The sequence below is a fragment of the Chrysemys picta genome, chromosome 5 (assembly GCF_011386835.1).
Source record: "Chrysemys picta bellii isolate R12L10 chromosome 5, ASM1138683v2, whole genome shotgun sequence".
Lineage (NCBI taxonomy): Eukaryota > Metazoa > Chordata > Testudines > Emydidae > Chrysemys > Chrysemys picta.
Window position 1 is genome coordinate 124,323,524 of NC_088795.1, and position 25,706 is coordinate 124,349,229.

The 25,706-nt window shown below is 38.6% G+C and overlaps 1 protein-coding gene across 5 annotated transcripts in view; it reads left to right on the forward strand.

The window, feature by feature from the left end:
• ZFYVE28 (zinc finger FYVE-type containing 28) overlaps positions 1-25,706 on the forward strand; it is a 284,921-nt gene that overhangs the window by 241,381 nt on the left and 17,834 nt on the right. For 2 of the 5 annotated variants that reach the window (XM_065597116.1, XM_008169685.4), the window contains exons 9-12: positions 6,689-6,784; positions 19,429-19,583; positions 20,299-20,415; positions 22,155-22,259. In XM_065597116.1, the coding sequence (XP_065453188.1) occupies positions 6,689-6,784; positions 19,429-19,583; positions 20,299-20,415; positions 22,155-22,259 (473 nt within the window). Of the gene's footprint in view, positions 1-6,688; positions 6,785-19,428; positions 19,584-20,298; positions 20,416-22,154; positions 22,260-25,706 lie in introns of those variants that run through there. The other 3 variants (XR_010601593.1, XR_010601596.1, XM_065597117.1) reach the window with 2 other exon arrangements.

The following is a 25,706-nucleotide window of genomic DNA, read 5'->3' on the forward strand; positions in this document are numbered from 1 at the left end:
AAAACCTAACTAAAATACAAGTCTCTTATTGCAAGTTAAAGAATATTCAAAACGCAATTGCATACAGTTCAAATTATTCTAAATGGTTGAGCTCTGTTACAGATATCTGGTCTTCAGTGGATCGCTGACATGGGTTCTTAAATTGTACTTTACGTTTTACAGAGGTAAATTACAATTCGCACACACATGCACACACACACTCTAATACTATACTATGATTAAAAATTTGCAGGCTTTCTCTGTCCTGTCGGCTTTCTGTTGCTGCTGCTGTAGCTGCCTCTCTCGATCAGCTCTCTTGCCAGTTCGTCCACTCTCCATCTCTCACCTGCTTAACTTCTTTCCTTGCTTTCCCAACTCCTTGTTCACTCCTCTCTCAACCATTTTAACCATCTGCCTTTTATACTGTTCTCTCAGCTATCAGATCTTTACTGCACACGCTCACTGTCTTATCAGTCGTTTCTGCTCATGCTCCCTGCCAAACATTATCAGCTTGAACGCATGCCAACATTACCTTATTGGGGGGAGGGATAGCTCAGTGGTTTGAGCATTGGCCTGCTAAACCCAGGGTTGAGAGTTCAATCCTTGAGGGGGCCACCTAGGGATCTGGGGCAAAATCAGTACTTGGTCCTGCTAGTGAAGGCAGGGAGCTGGACTCGATGACCTTTCAAGATCCCTTCCAGTTCTAGGGGGTAGGATATTAATTTAATTTAATTTAATTTAATTTATTCTGGGACGCACGTTCCAAATACTCACTGCCGTTGTTTACCCCAGAGCTCTGACTTGCCGACCTTATCATGTGACCTGTAGCTTCTAATGGTGGAGTGACTTTTGTTTATTCAGGGACACAAAATGGAGTCTGAGGAATTTCTCTGGTATGAAGATGGTCTGACATAAATGTACATTACACATTGACAGATTAGTCAGCCAAGAGTTTGCACCTGTTTAGCCATATAGCAGATAATTGTTAAGTCTGAGACAGCTACAGTACCCAAAAGTCTCAGAAATTTTTTATTTGTATAGATACGGAAGAATAAAAGCAAGACTAACTCTGTCTAACCTCTGAAGTCTATTGTTGAATTTAAGTAGCTTAAATTCTAAAGCACACTGCAGAAGCATATGCATTAATTAGAATTACTAGCAGGCATAGATTTAAATGATGGAAGAGACCCCAGGGGCCAAATTTTGGCAGTCATTGGCCATTGGCACCTGACAGAAAAACCTTTGACAAGCAACGGGAGTGTGGAGCGGAATTCAGACCCTTTTTTTCTGATTCCTCTTAAACCAGTGATTTTCAACCTGTGGTCCACAGACCCATGGGGCTCAGCAGACTAATGTCTGAGGGTAAGTGTACACTACCAAGCTACATCGGCGCACCAGGTGAAGACACACTATGCCAATGGGAGAGCGCTCTCCCGTCAGCATAATTACTCCACCTCCACGAGAGGCAGAAGCTATGTCGGTGGAGAGCATCTCCCACCAGCATAGTGTGATGTGGACACTGTTTTAAGTCAATGTAACTTATGTCGCTCAGGGCAGTGTCATATCCCTAAGCGACGTAAGTCATATTGACTTCAGCGGTAGTGTAGACCAGCTATAAGATTTTCAAAGGTGTCTGCACCTCATTTGAAATTTGTTAGGGGACTGCAAATGAAAAAAGGTTGACAACCACTGTCTTAAAGCCATGGACAGTCAGTCCTGCAAATCCCCAGTAGCCGGAGTCTTAGAATGTTTTATTAAGTCTATAGGCTTTATGCCTGCATATGCCCCTGGACTCAGTAATGGTCCGTACTACAGCCACATTTATGGATTATTTCTGCCTTTGCTAAAAAGATAGAATCATTTCTATCTCTGGATACTTTGTGTGCTAGGTCTGCTACTGGCCAGAACACAGAATCACCTTAGAGTCTAAGTTACATGGGTACAAAATGCCATGATTTTATGCAAGGAAAGCATTGTAAATAGGAGGGGGAAATTATACTTGTAAAATACCTACATTTATTGCACCATACTAATATATACATTGTTCAGACAATCTAAGAGACTGTCCTCTCTATTCTGAAACACTTGTCTCTTCTTTCTCCCATCCCCACAGAGAGGATAAGTGCAACTTTTAAGTAAAAATACACCACTCTGCACTGGACTTTGGTCAAGATGTAACTCACGACACATTTGAACTTGGATTTCAAATATGGGCCAAAAGGTGTCCCATTTTTTCACCCAATAAAAGAAAACTGGTGAAGTAATATTGTCTTCAGCACATAGAAATCTGTGAGGGTGGGAGTGGGAGGAGGATCTGAGAAATAATCATAGCATAGTGTGGTCATTCTGGTGCTTTTCATGCTACAAGGGCTACTACTTTCATATCTGCTAATATTACTGAATAATCTCAGGTGATGGGTCAGCTTGTTTACTTTGACTCCACATACCAGAAGTGAGGGACATTTAAGTGGCCAGCAGAAGATCACTAAAAGCTAGCAATTGCTTCATGCAAAATGTGTCTTGATTGTGAGCTACCGTTTTTTAGTTGTTTTGTGTTTTTAATGATTTCCCAGTAATACTTTGAGGTTAATCACCAGGCTTGTTTACCACTCATTTCCAGATACATAACTTGCAAACAATTTATGTTCACTCTTTATAGTCTTGTTTTCCAACTCGTAACACACACTAAACAAAAGAACATAACACTAATAACTGATTCAGTGTGCCAACTCTAGCAATTTTTATCATGAGTCTCATGATATTTGTTGTTTTTTCATAAAGTTTTAGCTCATTGAGTCCTGTGATTACACAAGACTTTCAACTTGCTTTTTTTTAAAAAGATAGTTTCTAGCCCCTTTAGTAGTGGAGAAAAGTTGGAAAACATGAATCCTAAGGGCTCAAAACCCAGAAGGCAAATATGAATAATAGGGCTGTCAAATTATTAAAAAAATTAATTGTGATTATTTGCATGATTTAAAAAATTAATCTTAATTGTGCAATTAATCACGCTGTTAAACAATAATATAATACCATTTCCTTAAATATTTTTGGATGCTTTCTACATTTTCAAATATATTAATTTCAATTACAACACAGGATACAAAGTGTAAAGTGCTCACTTTATATTTATTTTTTATTACAAATATTTGCACTGTTAAAAACAAAAAATATTTTTCAGTTCACCTAATAAAAGTACTGTAGTGCAAGCTCTTTATTGTGAAAGTTGAACTTACAAATGTAGAACCATTTACAAAAAAAACTGCATTCAAAAATAAAATAATGTAAAACTTTAGAGGCTTCAAGTCCACTCACTCCTACTTCAGCCAATCTCTCAGACAAACAAGTTTGGTTACAATTTGCAGGAGATAATTCTGCTTGCTTCTTGTTTACAATGTCACTTGAAAGTGAGAACAGGTGTTTGCACGGCACTGTTGTAGCCAGCGTCGCAAGATATTTCCATGCCAGATGCGCTAAATATTCATATGTTCCTTCATGTTTCAACCATCATTCCAGAAGACATGCATCCATGCTGATAACAGGTTCTGCTTGATAACCATCCAAATCAGCGCGGATCGACGCATGTTCATTTTCATCATTTGAGCAGAAGCCACGAGCAGAAGGTTAATTTTCTTTTTTGGTGGTTCAGGTTCTGAAGTTTCCGCATTGGAGTGTTGCTCTTTTAAGACTTCTGAAAGCATGCTCCACACCTCGTCCCCCTAAGATTTAGGAAGGCACTTCAGATTCTTAAAACCTTGGGTCAAGTGTTGTAGCTATCTTTAGAAATCTCTCATTGGTACCTTCTTTGCGTTTTGTCAAATGTGCTGTGAAAGTATTCTTAAAACAAACGTGCTGGGTCATCATTTGAGACTGCTATAACATGAAATATATGGCAGAATGAGGGTAAAACAGATCAGGAGACATACAATTCTCCCCCAAGGGGTTCAGTCACAAATTTAATTAACGCATTTTTTTTTAATGAGCATCATCAGCGTGGAAGCATGTCCTCTGGAATGGTGGTGAAAGTAGGAAGGGGCATACTAAGGTTTAGCATATCTGGCAGGTAAATACTTTGCAATGCCGGCTACAAAAGTGCCATGCAAATGCCTGTTCTCACTTTCTGGTGACATTGTGAATAAGAAGCAGGCAGCATTATCTCCCGTAAATGTAAACAAACTTGTTTGTCTTAGCAATTGGCTGAACAAGAAGTAGGATTGAGGGGTTTGTAGGCTCTAAAGTTTTACATTGTTTTGTTTTAGAGTGCAGTTATGTGACAAAAAAAAATCTACATTTGTAAGTTACACTTTCACGATAAAGTACTACAGTACTTGTATAAGGTGAACTGGAAAATTCTATTTCTTTAATCATTTTTACAGTGGAAATATTTGTAATCAAAATAGTAATATTACGTGAGCACTGTACACTTTGTATTCTGTGTTGTAATAGAAATTAATATATTTGAAAATATAGAAAAACATCCAAAAATATTTAATAAATTCCAATTGGTATTCTATTGTTTAACAGTGCGATTAATCACGATTAATTTTTGAGTTAATCGTGTGTTAACTGCGATTAGTTGACAGCCCTAATAAATAATCTAGAATGCATTGTTTTTTTAAAAATCTCCTGGCTCTTTAGTCAGTTTTAAGATTTTTGAGGTCTGACTCCTGATGTTTACAATGTGTGAAATACTAAATTAAGCAAAGATAGATAAAATATTTCTGTATTGCAGGGAACTGAGAAATAATCACTGGGTTTCTTCATGCAGGATTTAACAGAAAAGTAAATAAGGAAAGCAGGACTTGGTCCCTTCTTAAAGAAAGTATTACCAGCTGGAGAGGCAAAATGGAAACAGAAAAATTATAAAAGAAGCAACTGCTAATAGTTTTCTGTATTCTATAATAGTGTTACTGCTACTGAAGATATTTGAGTTTGAGCAGTAGCGTTCATCTTGACAAGTCAGTTTCTCCTGCGTGATCATACTGTGGACTCTTGTATTTTTTTTACATCATTTTGCTGTCATAGAACTGGTTATGATGCCATATATTAGCAGTATAACCACATTTCAGGATTAGGAAGGTGAAGATGAGCTGTGAGAGCAAATCTTTGTTTAAATGCAAATGTCTCTTCAGAGTGAGCGGAATTGGCAAGGGAAATTACTTAAAAAAAATGAAAGTTAAATGGATTTTTGTTGAAGTCCGATAAATTATTTTCCCAGTGTGCCCGTCCTTCTTTCAACTAAAATATAATATACTCAGGGATTTATTTTTAAATTGGTAATCAGAAATAAGGAACATGAAGGGGTACATTTTGAAAGCGATGTGTGGGAGGTATGCAAACAAATCTTATTGTTTCTTAATGGGATTAGATCATGTACCTTTTATATACTGCTTTGAAAAATTCCCCTTAAGTGTTCTTCTGGACATTTGTCTGCAAAACTAGCTGTGGTTTAAATATGACAGGAGTAGAGAATCTGGATTACAACTGGCTTGAATGCATTACCCATACATACATGCCAGTCAAAATGCATGAGAATTTCATTTATTGTCAGGTAGAGGGAAAAAAAACAATTAATTCAAATTAACCAATTACATTTCTTCAAACTAAATATATTTCTGAGACAGACATATCTCTCTCTACTTTGGATGTTGAAAGATTTTCATTGTCAGAACCCTTTAGTTCAAAGAGCTTTAAAGAATTTTTTTGTAATGCCTAGAACCAATACTACTGTGATACATTTGCTCAGGAGTACATTTTTCTTTATCTACTGTAAATTAATTTCCTTCAGTACGTGGAACTACCAATAGCAGAGGGACAATTTGTCACTGAGATATAGACACTGTTCTGCTGCACCTTATTAATTTGCAAATGAGTACTACCTGAAATTATTTTTAATTCTAATTTTGAAATTGGCTACAATTCAAATACAGTGTCCCTTTAAAGATCATATAATATTTGCAAGCTGTTTCATTGTCGGGTGTATTCCGTTATTTTAAATAGTTCGTGTTTTGCTCATTAGCCAGTAGATTTATAAAGTAGCCATGGTTTGTCATGTGGCCATTCCTTTGCATAGGAACATCAATCAGGTTTTAGATAAAATTTTGAGCTACATGGCAGTTTTGAGGGCCATGCAGTCCTGTGCTGACTGAGCGAATAATGGATTTGTTAAATCATATAGCAACAGGACAGGAAGCGAGAAGCAACTCTTCATTTATCACATTGACTTTCCCTTCCCATTCTCCTCCTTCTTTCCAACAGCTTGGAAACTGTTAGCTGAAACTTGTCTTGGCATTGTAAAAGTTCCTTGGGCTTATTTCTTTGGTTATATTGGTATGAAACATACAATGGTTTTCGGGATGCCTGGTCATGGAGCATCTTCATTCTAAAATGTAGGCTAATATTTACAACATGTAGACACATTTGCACTCATGCTTTAAAATAACTTTTGTTTTTTCCCCAGTTTTCTTAACTGCATATTATAAATTAAATTGATGATTTTCACAGAGAGCATGCCCATTGGTCCTGCCAGTTGATCTGCGCTTTTTGTACTAATCTAAAATATGTTCAAATATATACCTGGGCTCCCAGAGAGTAAATGAGTGTTACTGTCGCTGTACTTTTCTTTTTTTTGTATGATCATTTGCGATCCATTGCTCTATTCTCATTTTTGTTCTTTTCAGCAGTTCATTTTGTTTCCATATGCTTTTTTCAGTTCTCAGGATGGCTCCCCCCTCAGCTCCATCTCCAGCAGTGACTATGACAGTGTTTCTGTCACTACATGTAGTCTCTCCAGCATATACGCTCTGAGGTAATAATAATCTCACTTCACAGTCACATTTGACTAATTGTATTGAGTGATGGTTGATGAAAAATTTTCATTGAATTAACACTAAAGTGACAGCAGCACTTCAGATAATTCTTTCTTTCAGCACACAGGCACGTTTATTTGTGAAGCTCATTTTGTATGCTAATAAAGTCATTGTGAGAGTCTTACTGTTTGTGGAGCATTGTCATGAGGTACACAACAATGAATTGTACATCATTTGGGATCATCATCTGATCTCATTTTTGATTATGTTCAAAGAGGTACTTTTTAGGTACATTCCTAAAGAGGTACTTAAGATAACTAGCTTTTAAAATACATTTTAGACAGAGAGTTTTATACACCTGATACAATAGGACTTCATTGCAGAAAGAGATTATTATTGAAAAACAGTGAATGACTATACATTACTAGGTCTTGTCTCTCCAGATGGCATGGTTCTGCCATCTGTTTTCTGCTTCTCTGGGATCTAATAGTAAAATCAGAGGAATGTCACAACTAAGAATAGTTTCTTTAGTTTTGCTATTATTTTGTGGCCCAAAAATTTGTTAAGAATGCTGGCCTGTGTTCTCATCAGCTAAGCGTATGTGAGGGAGACGGATCTTTGTAATTGATTTTGCTAAGAGAATTAGAAAGGATTATGAGTAAGGCTATGTTTTAGTCACAGGTATTTCTAGTATGTCATGCACAGGTCACAGGCAGTAAACAAAAATTCATGGCCCATGACCTCTCCATGACTTGTATTATATACCCCTGACTAAATCTTGTGGGGATATGGCCCAGGGAGTGCCGCAGGTGCTCATATGGGAGGTGACGTGGGTGCTCGGAGGTTGGGGGGGGCTGGGAGGGTTGCCATGGGTCCTTGGGGGGGCGGTCTGGAACCCCTGCTGGTGCTGGAGGGTGCAGGCAGCGGTGGGCGGCCCGGGACCACTGCTGCAGGGGGGTGGGGGGGGGCTGGCTGGCAAGCTCCCTGCCTGGCTCCCTGGAAGCGGCAACATGTCCCTCCCTCAGCCCCAAGGCCGGCTCCAGGCACCAGCCGAGCAAGCTGGTGCTTGGGGCAGCAGCTTGTAGGAGGCGGCATTCCGCCCAATCCTAGGGCGGCACGGCCACTTTTTTCTGTTGTTGTTGTTGTTCCGCTCTGGCTGCCCTGTAGGGGGCGGCGGCGCGGAGGACCGGAGCGCCCTGCAGCAAGCCCAGCAGGGCAGCCCGCATCCTTCCCTCCCAGCCAACCGGAGTGGCGCAGAGCTCTCCTGGCAGGGGGCACGGCGGGAGGGGCTTCGTGGCAGCGCCCCGCTGAAGCCCTGGCCACCCACCTTTTCTCTCTCCCCCCGCTCCCTCCCCCTCCCCCCAGGGCACATCTGCAGGGAGTCCCCCTGCACCCTGGCCGTGCCACAGGTTTTTCCTTTGCTGTTCTGGCCGCCACAGTTTTTTTGTTTTTGTTTTTTTTTGCTTGGGGCGGCCAGAAAGCCAGAGCCGGCCCTGCTCAGCCCCTAGTTCCAGGCACTGGACCCCCTCCAAGCGCCGGCTCCGCAGCTGCCATTTGGCCGGAGCTGCGGGGGCGATGCCTGTGGGCGGAGGTAGCGCATGGAACTAGGAGCTGAGGAGGGAGGGACATGTTGCCCCTTCCAGGGACCCCTCCCCCAAGGTAAGTGCCGCCCAGAGTCCTCACACCCTCCCACGCCCCAATCCCCGGCCCTGATCCCCCTCTCACACCCAAACTTCTGCTGCTGCTGGAAGGCAGGGGAGGGAGCAGTGGCCCACAACTACCCCAGCAGCGGGTGGTGTGGCTGGCCAAGGAGTTGCTCGAACTGCTCAGGCGGCCCCCAGGCCAGCCGCACCGGCCACTGCAGAAGTCATGGAGGTCCCAGAAAGTCAGAGAATCCATGACTTCCATGACCTCCATGACAAACTCGCAGCCTTAATTATGAGGGAATACATTTTAGGGCAACAAAAAGTTATTAAAACAGAAATAAAGGTTCTTTTGCTTTTTCAGTATTTTCATAGAAATGACGTTGCCTTTTTTAACAGTACATTCGGAGAGATACTGAAATTTTAGTCAAGATGTTTCTGGTGTTTCTAGATCTGTGATAATTCTCTGCTTTTCTTCTTTTGTTCTTCTTCTTTGCCTCTTTATCTTTCAACTGTTTATATGTATTCAATGCTTCTTGATCTTAGTGTAGGATCAGGAATTCAAGAGTTTATGAGAAGTTTGGGGAAGCAGGAATGGGGGAAAAGATGGTCTTTCTCTAAAAATGTCAGAAGAAAAGTACCATATCAAAATAATAATTTGTTTGAGTGCCTCCATCATAAGATTGCAGTTAGAGTGAATTCTGTACTTCCAAATGCCAAATAATAGCATTCTAGGGAGACATCTAGTTTTCCTGATGGGTTATGCTATTCCTGCTCTCTATCTTCCCACCTTTTCTGTTTGCATGTTGCACGAATTTTTATCAGCAATCATAAAAAAAGTCGTTTTCCTCTTAGCTTATTGAATTTTTGGTCTTGTAAGTTCATCCCCCACATGTCTGTCTGAAATGTCAATTGCACAAAACCTTTCTTGAGCTTTTTTAATCTTTGATTTTTTTCTAGGTAAACGCATTACTCCTAAATTATTCTAAGCATCCCATCCTTCCTTCGCCTTCGTTTGCATTTTTTAGGGCTTGTATACATGGGGATGCTCAAGAAAATTAACTAAAAGGCGTGAATTAAAAGTAAATTAATTAAACTGCATTAAACCCCTGAGTGGACTCTCTCATTCAGAATTAAAGTGGCCTTAATTCAGGTTAGTTTAATTCAAAGTGCATAGCACAAGGCACAGACATACCAGTCCGGTACATTTTCCAGAATATATACAAATGTTACCCAAGGAATTTGGGTTTATAGTAAAGTGAATTAAACTAAACTGAATTGAGGCCACTTTAATTCTGAACGAGAGCATCTATACGGGGGTTTAATGCAGTTTAACTAATCCACTTTAAATGTACACCTTTAGTTAATATAGATTAATTTTTCTGAGTGTCCACATACAGACAAGACTTTAGTTTTTTGGTGAGGGGAATTAAATGTAAAATGGTCTTATTGTATCTGTCCTTTCTATTTCTTTGATTAATGTGTTTATCTTTGCTTGGTAAAACCACTCTTTGTAGCTTTCCATTTTTGAAGTATTCCCACTTACCAATATTCTTTGAATAAAGAACATTTTGGTCACTGGATAACTGTAGATTATTTTTTTCCCCTTTCCCTGCTCTCATTTCTGAAAAGACTGTTCAGAATTTATAAAGGCAGCTGTTAACAACTCTGCATGTAAAGCTTTAGATTCTAGGGTCAGGAAAGTAAAGATCTCAACTAGTGTAGCTGAGGGAGGAGGAAGGGATTTGTGTGTGAAGAGAAAATCAGAATATGCAACAGTTCTGTTTTTCATCCTAAATTGTTAACATTCCTGCCGGAAGGTGTTTGATTATAGATTGTCTGTGCATGTTTTAAGCTCTGTGAGGCTGGGTATTTGATATGGAACTCTTATTCATAAGCTGTTGGTTTAATAGTTATATATAATACATAATAGTAAAATACAGTAGTTCCCAAACTTTTTACTAAGGTGACCCACCAACTGCATTTGGTCTTGTTTGGCAACCACCATTGTATATATGCACCCTCCCCCGCAGCACAGCAACCGTAATCCTGACCCGGTACAGAGGGTAGTTCTCGGGGTGTGGGTGAGGGTTGGGTTTGGAGAGTGAGCCCACCCCCCACTCACCCCACAGCAGTGGCTCCAGTCAACCCTGATAGGCAAAACCTGCGTGGCACTGTGACCCTGTGCACCAGGTTGTAACACCCAGAGCAGGGAGCCAGTCCCACGAGCAGGATGAGTGCAAGGTGGGCTTGCTTTCTAAATCCCTTCATCCCTCCCCAAGGGCCAGGAGAAGGGTATGTTTGCTTAGGGCCCTGTGACCCATCTAGAACCTTTTCTCAGCCCACTGTTTGGGAAGAACTGCTATAATACACTGTATTATATAATGGTTTACCTCTACTACTTTATTACCATATCTTCTGACCACTCTCTGTGGAGTGGTACAGACAAAAGAGATCATAGTTCATCAGCTCTGCCAGCTTTTGCTTATGATCTTAGACCACAAGACATTTGTGACTGTAACAGATGTTTCTGGTTTTTCACCAGCAGGAATCTCTTGATGTGTTTCATGACTCCCCTGGGTTTTAATGCCAGTTTTCACAAACTTGTAGTGGAGCCCCAGGAGAGACAAATAAAACCTCCAAAGGGCACTGCATTTTCTAATCTACTGTATGTCACCTAGAAAATTCCACAATTTGTTTGCAGGCAGGTTACATTTTTCGCATGTCTGCCGTGTCTTCAGTGCCCTGAGTGAGTGAGATAGAATTGTTGCCAAAGGAGATACTGAGATGTGTTATATGAGCTTATAACTATTTTAACAAAGTTATAACATGAGGGTAAAACTTCAGCTTGTAGGATTTTTGTTCTTTTATTTTTTAATGTTAGATTTCATATTGAAGAGATACGGGGCTTAAAATGCACAGTATGGTAGAAATAGAATAATCACCCCTACTTGTATTTTTTTCTTTTCTATGTAATCTAAATAAAATAGTCAAAACAAATATACAAGAATCTTAAACAAGGGCAAAGGTTTTGTTGTGTTTTTTTTTTTTACAAACCCAGCACTAAGGCAATGAGCATTTATTCATGGCTACAACAAAAGCAATAGAAAACAGGAACTTGGGTGCCAACCCTGGGTTCCCCTCCCAGCATGATCTCTTCAAGGGGACCAGTACCCCAGGAATTGCCTGTGAGCTCTGCAGAAAAAAATCCCCTCTCAGTCAGATCAGTCCCTGGAAAACTTCTCATTGAACTTCTCCTTTAACTTCTTCGCGGGCATACATCTGTTCATTACATCATAGGTGTGTGTGTGCATCCTGGTGCCAGAGAGTTTTCCCTAGAAGTACCAGTAGGGGTGTCCCAGCCCATTTCCCCACTCCTTGTGCTTTGAAGCGGGGGTATACAGGGCAGAACTGCCCCACATTCAGCTCCTTCTCACTGCCCATGGTTGGAGCATTTGTATTTCCTGTGTACAGTAAACGTATCTACTCATCTATACCTAGTGGTACTCTTTTTCACCGTTTGACACTAAAAAAATCTTAATTTTGTTTATTTTTTATTTTATTACAAATTGTAATTCTTAGTCATTTTTTTCCAGTCACGAGGGCCTCACCTTTGATTTTTTTCAGTTCACCCTTTAATAATTTAGTAATTTAGAACATAAGAATGGCTAAACTGGGTCAGACTGGTGGTCCGTATAGCCCAGGATACCTCTCTTCCAACAGTGGCCAGGGCCAGATGCTTCAGAGGGAATGAAAAGAACAGGGCAATTATTGAGTGATCCATCCCCCATCAACCACTCCCAGTTTTTGGCAGTGAATTTTACTCTATTTATCATTTTTAAGAAATAAAAACATTGTTGAGTGCCAATTGGCATTTCCTGTGCTATTAATAGCACATAAATTATTAGATTCAAGAAAAAGATTTTTATAGTGCAAATTGCTTTTTTTTTTTTTTTCAAAAAAACTTAAAATAGCACGTTGTTTGGGGATTTTAAGATTATACATAATTAAATTGCTACAATAATTGCAACCTTTGCAGAGTTCTTGGCAATGGGAAGACGTCATGTAAAATCACTAATTAAGTTTAAAAAAGAGAGAATTTCTTCCCACTCTTAGAACTGCATGAAAAATGGAGAGATGGCTTCTTTTTGTAATTAAAAATTTAGGGCACTTTTAAATACATTAATCAGCTTTTTGCGTTGCTGACTCTTATGACTAGATACATTAGGGCTCTGGGAAATTTTGCAACTGATTTCAGCAGGTTGTTGTTTTCTATTTATTTAATTTTTTTTAGGAGAACTGATTTTTGGGAGTAAGAGGATGTGAAAACTTTATGCTAATGAATTTCTCTAGCCCCTATAATTCCTTCAAGTGGGAAAAAGTATTCTACATTTTTGCATCTCAGTCTCTATTTCTGTCTGTGTCACACACTTATGACTGGATAGCTTCTTTTGGAGTCAACTATTATATTACTATTTATTATGCTGGCCCATGTAGCTCCATGTGTTAATATGAAATGCAATCTTCTCTTTAAGAGTGCATTGTCTCCTTAGTGCTCTCAGATCCTTCCAGTATGAGAGTGAGGGTTCAAAATCCAAATCAAAACCCGTACATTCACATCCCCAACAGACTCCTGGGCTGATGCTCTCAACACAGTACTATACACTATTACCTCTTCCTCTCCCTCCCCTCCCCCCACACCCCTCCAGATGCTTTCAATAATTGGATTTTTAAATTCTTCAAGTTAAGGATTGTTTTATTGCAGTTTAGATTTATTCCATTCTGCAGTATCTTTTCCCAAAGTGACTGTATATTTCTGAGAGCTTTGGGTGCATATTTGACCGAGTGAGAAATTGTTGGAAGATAGTGTTGTCACAATGGAAACAGAAAACTCTGAAAGTAAATTCAGATGGTTGGTTTTACATTCCCAGCTAATTTTTTTCCAAATAGCCAATATCTTTATTTTGCCAATTTTTTCATATTTTCATTTGAATTTCAGAAAAATTTTGAACAAAATACTAAATATGGTACCCAGCAAGTCTCTATTGACATAAAAACTCTGGTAGAAACCAACACTGATATCTTGTAATTTTTTAGAAAATTATTTCTTCACCCATTGTCTTTCTATAGGTCAGGAATTGTCATTTAAATATTTGTACAATGCCTCACACATTGGCGCCCTGACCTGGTTGAGGCCATTAGGTGCTAATGCAATATAAACGTTCTATGAGAATAATAACTTATAGAAGAGACGTTATATAAAAAGACAATGGGTGGGATTTCCAGAAAGCACCAAATGAATTTCAATGGGACTTGTAATCCTATATTACGTAGGCACTTTTGAAAATCCCATTCGAAGTCAAAAATATAATGGGCCCTTATGACAAAAAAATTAGTTTAGGTATAAAAAGAAAATTATTATAAGAGACAAACTTAGATCTCTAAGGTGGGAGAAAAGAATGCATGATAGAATATATAATTTGACAAATGGTATGTAGGTGTGTAATTAGGACTGTGTCATAATGCATATGCATGAGGGAGCCAAATATATACAACCTTAAATTCAGAATTTCCTGATATTTCAGTTTTTAACCATGGAACTTCAGGGATTGTTAACATAGGGCCAGTGCCTCAGCTAATGTAAATTGGCGTAACTTCATGGAAGTGAAAGGAGCTACATTGATTTATACCAGCTGAAAATCTGACCCCAAGTCTTTTTCTGTGGAATATTGATTAGAACTAAAGAACAGACTGATATCACTTTCCAATTCCCAGTATGACATACAGCAATGTTAATATTATTCCTTGAACCTGAAGATGTATGTAATTATGGAAAACATTTTTTCAAAATTTTCTACAGTGTGCTTTATCTCATTTCAGCGTCTCTGAAATGTTACTTTGTGTGTGTGTGTGTGTGTGTGTGTGTGTGTGTGTGTGTGTGTGTGTGTGTGTGTGAATTCAGACAGAATAACTTAACTGCAACATGTATCATCTCTTGGTTTTGCAGTGAGACAAATTTCTGCTTCAAAATAAGCTAACCTTCACATCAAAATAGTATCTTTTTAAGGAACAAATTTTTGAAAGCTAAAGTAATTTTGAATTTACAACAAAAGTGGAACTTTTCACATTTCAGATTTTGCTGTGAAATGTCACATTGCTTCTTAGGACCAATACTCATACAGCTTCATAGCGTTTCCCAGAACAACCAATAGAAGTGTCCAGATTACAAGTAATTTAAGACTATTCATATGGTAAGAATAATCACTACTTCTTCTTAGCATATGCACAACATGCCTCAGGTGGCACATGACCAGGATTCATCCCTGACTTTTGTCTGCTGGTTGGACCATTAGCTTGCCTGGCCCCTGCCGGTTACTAACGGGGAGTACGACGTGAACGCCAATCCGTGCCTCCCAGAATAATCACTCAGTTCAATATGATATTTGTATTATTGCTGTGGAGCCTCCAAGGCCTTAGCCATATTGATTTTATGTCTAAGAGCAACCTGTCTTGCTGGAATTGAAGCCCATTTGATTTAGATTTATTAAATTAACAGTGACAATGTGCTGAAATCTCTACATGAAATGTAGAGTCATAAATTAAAGACGTTGCCTGAAACCAGAACATCAGAGGGGAACTTTCTTACTTTTCAGAACTGAGGAATTATTGAACTGTACATAGTAGGATATCAATTGCCCCCTGCTATGAATAATCAACTGCTGCTCTTAATCTCCTTTTAAGAGAACTAATTGTTCTTGTGTAATATAAATGTAAAGCTTATATAACTCTCTGCTGAAATCCAGCATCACACTGGAAGCTTGTGTTTAGCTGGTTATCCACCATCCCCAAATCTTTTTCCCAGGATAGAATACCCCGGCCTGTAAATATGGCCTACATTCTTTGTTCCTAGATGGGTATGTGTTAAAATACATATTGTTTGCTTGCATCCAGTTTACCAAGCAATCCAGATCACTCTGTATCAGTGATTTGTCCTCTTCATTTACCACTGCACCAATTTTTATATCGTCTGCAAACTTTGTCAGTAATGATTTTATGTTTTCTTCTAGGTCATTGATAAAACATTAAATAGCATAGGGCAAAGAACTTATTTCTGTAGGGACCCCATGGGAAACACACTTGCTCAATGATTCTCCATTTATAATTACTTTTGGAGACCTATCAGTTAACCAGCTTGTAATCCATTTACTGTGTGCCATGTGAATTTTATATTGTTCTAATTTTTTTAATCAAAATAGATTCAGGGTTTGTGTGATACACATTTAACAAGAGAAACTCATTGTCCTTTCTGTTTTTCTCTCGATATTTATTAAATTATTTTCTTTTGAAAATTTATTAACAGAGGTACTAGGTTTCCCCTCAACTGAGACTCTGAATAAATGAGGAAATACCTCTCTAATTACTTCAGAACATAGTATCTATTTGCTATCAGTGCAAATAACAGCCTCTTCTTACAAGTGCCTGCACTGAACCATCTCATATCAAGGCCAATCTGATAACATTTAAAAAAAATGCCTTCTACACATCTGCTATCAATTGGTAAAGATCATTTTTAATCAGTTATGTGCTATTGTGTTGTTATATGCAAAGCTATTATGAAATCATATAAGGAAGGTGTTCCCACTAGATTTCTAAAACCTACCTGATTGTGTATTGAAATTATGGTGAAGACATAGCTGTCCAATATTTTAACCCTCTGCAGTATTCAAGTGAATTTACTATAAGATCATTTTAAAACCTACAAAGTCTCAGATACCTGTTTTGACATAGCCACTCCTGTTTGCTGTACCACTGCTATAAGAAAAGTTGTATCTCTAATTGCCAATTGATCATTTTCTTTTCCCCTACTAGATCTTTAATTTTCAAAGCATCTCTATATACTGTTCCCTATACTATTATTAAAGTAAAATGTTTTAAAATAAAATATGACCCGTCAGTCCTTTATTTCAATAAATTATTTTATTTGCATCAACTTTTCTTTATATTTAGGGAGCTGCTGCATAAATATGACTTGATCATCCTGATAAAGGCAAACTCTGCCAATCTAACCCAGAAATGATTGTTAACACCATATTTGATATTATTCTGGAAAGTCCATTCTTCTTTGAACAGTGACACAAGGAATCCTGAGCGCTAAATACTTCATCTTCCTGTAAATAATTATATATAGTTTATACTGTCTATCCTAATTATCTAAAACCTTTCATCCCAGAATTCCAAAGCACTTTTCACATTTTGTAGTAAGAAATCTCCACCCACCACATAAGTTCATCCAGCTACATAGTAGAGCGTGACAGATGTTAACACACACTACAGAGCTGTTACTAATTTGAAATAGGAAGTGAATAAAATTGAATCCGTTTGAAATGCACCTCTACCTCTATGTAACGCTGTCCTCGGGAGCCAAAAAATCTTACCGCGTTATAAGTAACACCGCGTTATATCGAACTTGCTTTGATCCACCGGAGTGCACAGCCCCGCCCCTCCCAGAGCACTGCTTTACCGCGTTATATCTGAATTCGTGTTATATCGGGGTAGAGGTGTAGTAGGAGGAATTTATGTAGGTAAAACATGATTACCCAGATAAGGATCTGACCGGGCCATTGGGTTGAACACTTTTTCTTTTGGAAAATTGAAGTGACTGAATATATTATGTTCTGAAAGGTCCCTCACAGAGCTCTGTGCCCACTTAACCGCATGCTCTGGAGTCTGGAACACTCCCTCAGTAGTTATTCAGAAGGGAAAGAGTCCTCTGTTGAATTGCCAGACCCACATTCTGCTACACCTGTGCTTTCCGTAAAGGTTCCCCTACAGGCCTAACACAGCTTAGCTTGAGAGAGCCAATGAAATCACAATGTTTATTTTGCAAATATATTGCAAATAGTTTATATATATATATATATATATATAATGGGAAAAAAACCTTTCCTTTTGCCATGTTGGTTAGGACCAGATAGGAAACTCACACTGGGGAGAAATTATACAAATTGTCCCCTTGGAGTCAATGGGACTAATTGTCTACTCTCCACCACAAGTAAGCGATTCAATATCTGGCCCTCTGCAGTTTGTTTTTGCAAACAGTTTACTCCCTCTCAAACCACTTACTCATCTTGCTTGGCCCTATGCTAAATCATTGCCTTTAATCGGTGATATCTGAAACCTTTCCATGTCAACAGATATCACAAATATTATAATTTCACCCCTGAGAAACATGGAGAAGTTGGTTGTGAGAGAGAAATTTGATTATCTTCACTAATCCTAGGCAAAAAAGATTTGTTAAGGTGAAATTAAGTTTGAACATAAAAACTTCTTACAAAACCATTGTAATTACAAACATTAAACAGGAAGGTTAAGATTAAGATTAAACTTGCAAGAAACCCAAATATTTGAAAGTATGGAAAATCACAGGTAAAGTACCTAAACTACCTTAATTCTGCATTCTCAGTGATCCCAACCACCCATCTTTTCATCTGTGTTCCTTTTATAGTTAACCAGTAAGGTGTGTCATTTTCAGATCAAAGACTTTTAGCAAGGCTTTCAGAATTTCACAGCCTAATGTCTACGATATTACATTTTTGAGCACTCACTGTGCTTGTACAGCTCATAAGGGGAATATCAAAACTGTGCCCCACAAATAATTGGTTTGAAATCATCTCAATAAATACATTAGCTCTTTATCTGACACTTAAATAAGTGGTTTGGGGCCATACAGTAGTGGGGACTGATCCTGCAAGATGCTGAACATATCAGTCAGTAGCTGATTGGATTGGCCCCTAATATGAAGTAGGAAATAATTGCCTTCAGCATGCTATTTAATAACTTGTAAAGTGAACTTTTTTTTCAATGCCATGTGTATAATGGGGAAAAAAGGCTGGAATTAGCAAAACTACTGTGTGATTATGAGTAAAGCATTCTAGATTTTCCTAGTCACTGATGAGAAGAATCTCTTTGGTATGGATGGGGAAATTAGTCTGAGTTTCTAACATTCTCAGGGGAATAGAGTAGAGGGATGCATATTTCCTTTGCCTTGACTAGATGATTTCAATTTTAATTGCAGCTCACTCTTCAAAAGCTTTGATCAAAGGGGAAACAAGGGTTGGAGATTCTAACTCTGGAGACCACCACCTTTTAAAATAGTTTTTTTAAATAGCTTGTTGGATTAACTTCAGTTTTGGTGGAGAAAATAACCTATTTCCACTGGGAAGCCTCCCTGAGGATTGGTTTACATTTTGAGCTCTGTCTCCACAACAAGAAAAGACTAGGGAGTAACTTTTTTTTTTTTAATGAAGGTTTAAGTCTCATAAGGTCATTTCGTGGGCTATTATAAACTCATTGGCACTGATGAGCCATTCTGAGATAACAATTTAACATCTCAATAACTTCTAAAATTAGGGTGTAATGGACTAATCTACACCCTGTGTGCTAGACTTTTACTAAAGAAACTACAATTGATTGCTTTCCCTTTCGCCCCCCTGAAAAGTGGTAATTAAACCTGGAATGATTTTTGGATTCTGGTGAACCTCTCTGTTTTAGGGTCTCAATTCAGGAGCCCCTATTCCAAATAACTTGAAAATTGGTAGAAAAATTCTAACTTGGCCCCAGATCTAACCTTCCCATTTTGAGGCTAATATTCTTCTATGGATTTTAGGGGGGTGGTAGTGTCTAGAACTGGGCTTACACTGGAAACCTAACTGAATTGTGGATTGGTTACTGCCACTTCCTAGTAATAGAGTCCAATCAAATACTGGCAAATGGCTTTCTGGTTAAATGTTCTTTCATAAATATGCCATAGAATGGAAATTGGCCCTCATAGTAATTAAATAGGCTTGGTCCAGAAGGGTCAACCAGAATTTACAGCTATTTGTTCTGTTTTATGGTAAGAGCATTGTTTGAGCAGGAAATCCTTTAAGAGGCCAGTAGTTCTCTGAAAGACAAAGTGATGATTTAAGTTACCTTTCTTCCTTACATTTTGTCCCCTACAGCAGTTTAATGACCAGCTCCTGTTCATCTGATGACATTGATCAGGAGGAAATCCAGCTCGCCTTGCAGGCAGCTAAAATTGCTACCAGAGAAAAGATCAGATCCCGATTTCACGGCAGCAATGACCTTATTCACCGACTCTTTGTCTGCATCTCAGGTATGAGAGCTCCCTTTGTTACGCAGGTGAATTTTATTCATCTTTCTATCTTTGTGTCTCCGTTATGAAAGAGGGTGTGCACGAAAATATAGGATGTAGCACTGACTAGATACGATGTGGCTGCAGGATTGTAATTTAGGGCCTTACCATGCAAACAGCTCTTGCAGGGGCAGGTGTCTGCCTCTACAGAGCAGCTTGCAGGACTGGTGTTTGGGGATTTCTGAAACCTGCAATTAAGGGGGAGTTTGGTTATGCAGGTGCTTCATCCTCACAGAGTTCCCTCTTCCCAGTGCTGTCCCAAGACTCCAATGGAAGAAATTCCTGAAGGGAATGAAGGCATCTAGAAGTAGTAGTCTTTGTATCATAACTTTTATCTTGTAACTTATCATAACTTTTTTTAGCTCTATAACAGTGTAATTCGTATTTAAAGAATCTCAGAACGTTATTATGACAAAAGCACACTACAGATATTGCATATCAGATTACAAGTACTATAGGGACAAAAAAGTCTTGACTGTTATTGTAGTTTAATCTAATTTCTTTTAAAAAATAAAATTTTCAACTATGATCTTAATTTTATAACCAATATGAACTATAAGTGTTCCCTATTCTTTTTAAACATGACATTATTAACAACAGCATTGTACATATTTAGAGGATGATTTTTTTCTGAGGTGTTCAAATAATGGCTTTACCTATTTCCACCGCCTGCTAGGTGTGGCTGACCAGCTGCAGACAAACTATGCCAGTGATTTGCGAAGCATCTTAAAGACCTTATTTGAAGTGATGGCAACCAAACCCGAAACAGAGGACAAGGAAAAGCAAAAGAAAGGTGAACATAATAAAGTACATTTTCTCTATTGCACCTTTCAGTTGTGCATAGGTCTTTAAAATATTTGGCAGGAGATTTGTCTTTTGTTCCTGTGAAATAACTCTCAGCTCTTCTACAGAGCTATTATACAGTCATTTAACCGTTGGTAAAATGAGATCATAGAAATGGTACGTAAATGGGATGTATTCAGTGGAAATATACATACATGTTAGTATGTCTTGCAGCAAAAGTCAAATGACATAGTCTCCAGGGTGCTTCTGCCCATTTGCTTACTAATACAAGGAAAGGAATAGTATTACTTTTCTGTGTGGTTGTAATAAGATATGTACAGGGCTTGCACTTGATTGCCCCTGGTTTATGACATTTTGTTTCTCCATGTCCTATGTGAAATAATGCATCTTCTAGTCATATAGGCTGGCAAAGCAGTGCAGATATTTTAACTTAAAAATTAAGATAATGATGTGTAAAACTGTGTCAAGCTGTCAAATGATGAAACCATGTGTAAAAAAAAAAAAGAATTCTGGCCTCACTTGTAAAAATGGCATATAAATCAAAGAATGCCAAGTAGATCTGCAAAGTGGGAAAATACCCAGTTATGAAACACTTGAATTAAGCAGACAAAAGTGGCCAGAACTGGAGCAGGAGCCAGCAAGAGATTCAGATGTTATCAGGCTTTCCTCAGTTACCACTTTGATTCTTTCTTAGGCCTGGTCCCCACTCACCCCCCACTTCGGACTAAGGTACGCAAATTCAGCTACATTAATAACGTAGCTGAATTCGAAGTACCTTAGTCCGAACTTACCGCGGGTCCAGACGCGGCAGGGAGGCTCCCCCGTCGATGCCGCGTACTCCTCTTGCCGAGCTGGAGTACCGGCATCGACGGCGAGCACTTCTGGGATCGATCCCAGAACATCAATTGCCTGCCGCCGGACCCTCCGGTAAGTGTAGACGTACCCTTATCTAGGGAATGAACAAGGTCTGCTGAATGTTTTAAATAATTTTTTTTTAAATAATAATTACCCAATTAAGGCAATTTTTTCTTCCCTTTTAAAATAGCCAAGTTGTCCCAACAAGATACGGTTAAATAAGTCCCTTGTTACAGATTGTTAACTAGACCTATTGAGGCAGGGCTCTTGGGTTTTTCCTTTGATTTCTCTCTCATTATCAGAGAGTCTCCAATTTTCCCTTCTCCTTATTTTGTTCAAAAAATGTTTTTAAGGACTTCTTACTGAGGGGCTTACCTCTAAATCCACACATCATGAATTAAAGATATTTCTGATAAGTGTAGTTTACCAAGATGAGACTGATTTTTTTGGGAGTGATCAGCACCTCACAGATAACATAGTTATTCAGTTAGGTATGTCTGTATTGTATCTGTGGGTGTGAATGGTAGCTCCTGTAGACATTCTCATGCTAGCTGTACTCTAGATAGCTCACCAAAAATAGCTGTGAAGATGCAGAGCTGCAGGCTTCAGCGTGGGCTGCGTAAGCCCATCTGACCACCCCTGGGTACATACTTGCTTGTGCACCATGACATCCTCACTTCTGTATTTAGGGAGCTAGCATGGATAGGTTTACATGAGCTACAAATCACACAGCCTTCTGCAACATAGATGTACCCTGTGTGGGGCTGGGACCTCCCAATATCTTTGTTGCGGTGTTGGTAGAAGACGGCAAAAGAGATACGCTATCACAGTCTCATATATGATGTTACGTTCATTTTGTTTCTTGTTGTTCAGTTAATCAGGGTTTAAGGAATGCAGCACTGGAAGATTGTGCTTTATGCCAGGAAACCATATCGTCTTCAGAACTTGCAGCGAAGGCCAGAGATGGGGACTTTGAAGGTATTTTAACATTTCTGAGAATTAAAATAAGGGCAGTTGGGGGGTAAAGTGGGAAACTGAGTCACAAGTTCACCCAATCTAGGCTTTATCAATTTTCACCTTTATTTATACTATTTCAGACAGAAATATTGTCACTTATAGTGTCTGAACATACGTTTATGTCAGACAAATGATAACAGAAAAGAGGAAATTGGTAAAGGGCCAAAGTTACCATATTCTGGAGCACCAGGAAGGCCTTACACCTTCCATGATGGTTGCCACCTCCTTTGATCTCTTGGTCTGATCCTTCAGTCTGTTCCTTCGGTTTCTGATCCGGTGTTTCTCTGAATGGGGTCTTGTTGACTTGGGATCATTGCAGATTACTTAACCTTTTTCCAGTCATCTTGGTAATCACAATCGGCTACTGCAATCACATTAACCCTTTGCGTTTTAGGTAACTCAAACCTTACCTAAAATTACATATGTGCAAGCTTCGATTACCCAACTTCTGCATTTATTTATTTTTTTGTTTATGCAGTTTCTATATCATTTTGTTTTGTGTCATCCTGCCTCTGGGTTTTCCCAGTAAAAGACTTATTGTTGTTACAGGTTTGTGTGTTTTTACCTTAAAACTTTCAAATTCAATATGTGTATGTCATCCTATCCTACCCCTTAATCTATTCAAGGGTAATTATGGAAAAAACAATGACCCTTTTCTGTCAACATTTCTTATCTTCTTTAAATATGGATTTTCAAAGATCTTTTTCACTCAAAGTCCAGTTTTGCTTGTGCATCATTATAAAAACCCCACTTCATTAGAATTTTTCCTGTGAATGCATTTTGAGGACTGTCTCAACTTTAGGGTCTTGATATTTAGTTGCTTTTAATGGTACCCCAACAACACTGACTTAGGTACAAAAGTTGTTGATTAGGACTAAAAGAAAACGGATTAAAAGTGTGGCTCTTCTCTGAAAAGTGACTAAAAATGGCATCATGGGATTCCAGGGGGTCATGACTCCAGTTAGAATATGCTCAGCTTACCATCTATATCCTTTTTTTTTATATAACTGACAGCCCTGCAAAACTCAACCTGAGATCTGAAAATCATGTATGTACAGTATGTATATCTGTGTCCGTATAGAGATATGCTGTATATAGTGAATACATAATTATATGGCATGTAAACTTATATGGCATGTGTCAGTTTACTGCATTACTAATAAGAGAAAACCCACAAATTATTTATATAGGTCATTCCAAATTAACACCATACCTCACCATTATGTATTTTTATAAAATCCACATAATTTTTCAGAAGTGTTCTAGAAATGTCTGAGAATTTTTTTAAAAAATGTTATTGATACTCTTTTTGTATCCCTCATTATATAAAGACAGTATAAGCCTTAGCATCAGAAATCAAGCTGTACTGCTTAGGAGGGAGAGAAATTATAAATAATATATCTTAGATCATTTTTAGAGGTTTCTAAAATAACTTGTATTTTGAAGTCATAAGAACATAAGAATGGCCGTACTGGGTCAGACCAAAGGTCCATCTAGCCCAGTATCCTGTCTACCGACAGTGGCCAATGCCAGGTGCCCCAGAGGGAGTGAACCTAACAGGTAATGATCAAGTGATCTCTCTCCTGCCATCCATCTCCACCCTCTGACAAACAGAGGCTAGGGACACCATTCCTTACCGATCGTGGCTAATAGCCATTAATGGACTTAACCTCCATGAATTTATCCAGTTCTCTTTTAAACGCTGTTATAGTCCTAGCCTTCACAACCTCTTCATGCAAGGAGTTCCACAAGTTGACTGTGGGCTGTGTGAAGAAGAACTTCCTTTTATTTGTTTTACATCTGCTGCCTATTAATTTCATTTGGTGACCCCTAGTTCTTGTATTATGGGAATAAGTAAATAACTTTTCCTTATCTCTGGACACTGCGTGGAATCTTCAGAGAACTATCCACGATGACTCCAAGATCCTTTTCCTGATTTGTTGTAGCTAAATTAGCCCCCATAATATTGTATGTATAGTTGGGGTTATTTTTTCCAATGTGCATTACTTTACATTTATCCACATTAAATTTCATTTGCCATTTTGTTGCCCAATTGCTTAGTTTTGTGAGAACTTTTTGAAGTTCTTCACATTCTGCTTTGGTCTTAACTATCTTGAGCAGTTTAGTATCATCTGCAAACTTTGCCACCTCACTTTTTACCCCTTTCTCCAGATCATTCATGAATAAGTTGAATAGGACTGGTCCTGGGACTGACTCTTGGGGAACACCACTAGTTACCCCTTTCCATTCTAAGAATTTACCATTTATTCCTACCCTTTGTTCCCTGTCTTTTAACCAGTTCTCAGTCCATGAAAGGACATTCCCTTTTATCCCATGGGATAACCTAATTTATGTAAGAGCTTTTGGTGAGGGATCTTGTCAAAGGCTTTCTGGAAATCTACGTACACACTGGATCCCCCTTGTCCACATGTTTGTTGACCCCTTCAAAGAACTCTAATAGATTAGTAAGACACGATTTCCCTTTACAGAAACCATGTTGACTTTTGCCCAACAATTTATGTTCTTCTAGGTGTCTGACAATTTTATTCTTTACTATTGTTTTGACTAATTTGCCCATTACAGATGTTAGTCTTACCGGTCTGTAATTGCCGGGATCACCTCTAGAGCCCTTTTTAAATATTGGTGTTACATTTGCTATCTTCCAGTCGTTGGGTACAGAAGCCGATTTAAAGGACAGGTTACAAACCCTAGTTAATAGTTCCGCAATTTCACATTTGAGTCCTTTCAGAACTCTTGGATGAATGCCATCTGGTCCCGGTGACTTGTTAATGTTAAGTTTATCAATTAATTCCAAAACCTCCTCTAGTGACACTTCAATCTGTGACAGTTCCTCAGATTTGTCACCTACAAAAGCTGGCTCAGGTTTGGGAATCTCCCTAACATTCTCAGCCGTGAAGACTGAAGCAAACAATTCATTTAGTTTCTCCGCAATGACTTTATCGTCTTTAAGCGCTCCTTTTCTATCTCGATCATCGAGGGGCCCCACTGGTTGTTTAGCAGGCTTCCTGCTTCTGATGTACTTAAAAAACATTTTGTTATTACCTTTTGAGTTTTTGGCTAGCTGTTCTTCAAACTTCTCTTTGGCTTTTCTTATTACATTTTTACACTTGATTTGGCAATGTTTATGCTCCTTTCTATTTACCTCGCTAGGATTTGACTTCCACTTTTTAAAGGAAGTCTTTTTATCTCTCACTGCTTCTTTTACATGGTTGTTAAGCCACGGTGGCTCTTTTTTAGTTCTTTTATTGTGTTTCTTAATTTGGGGTATACATTTAAGTTGGGCCTCTATTATGGTGTCTTTAAAAAGTGCCCATGCAGCTTGCAGGGATTTCACTTTAGTCACTGTACCTTTTAATTTCTGTTTAACTAACCCCCTCATTTTTGCAT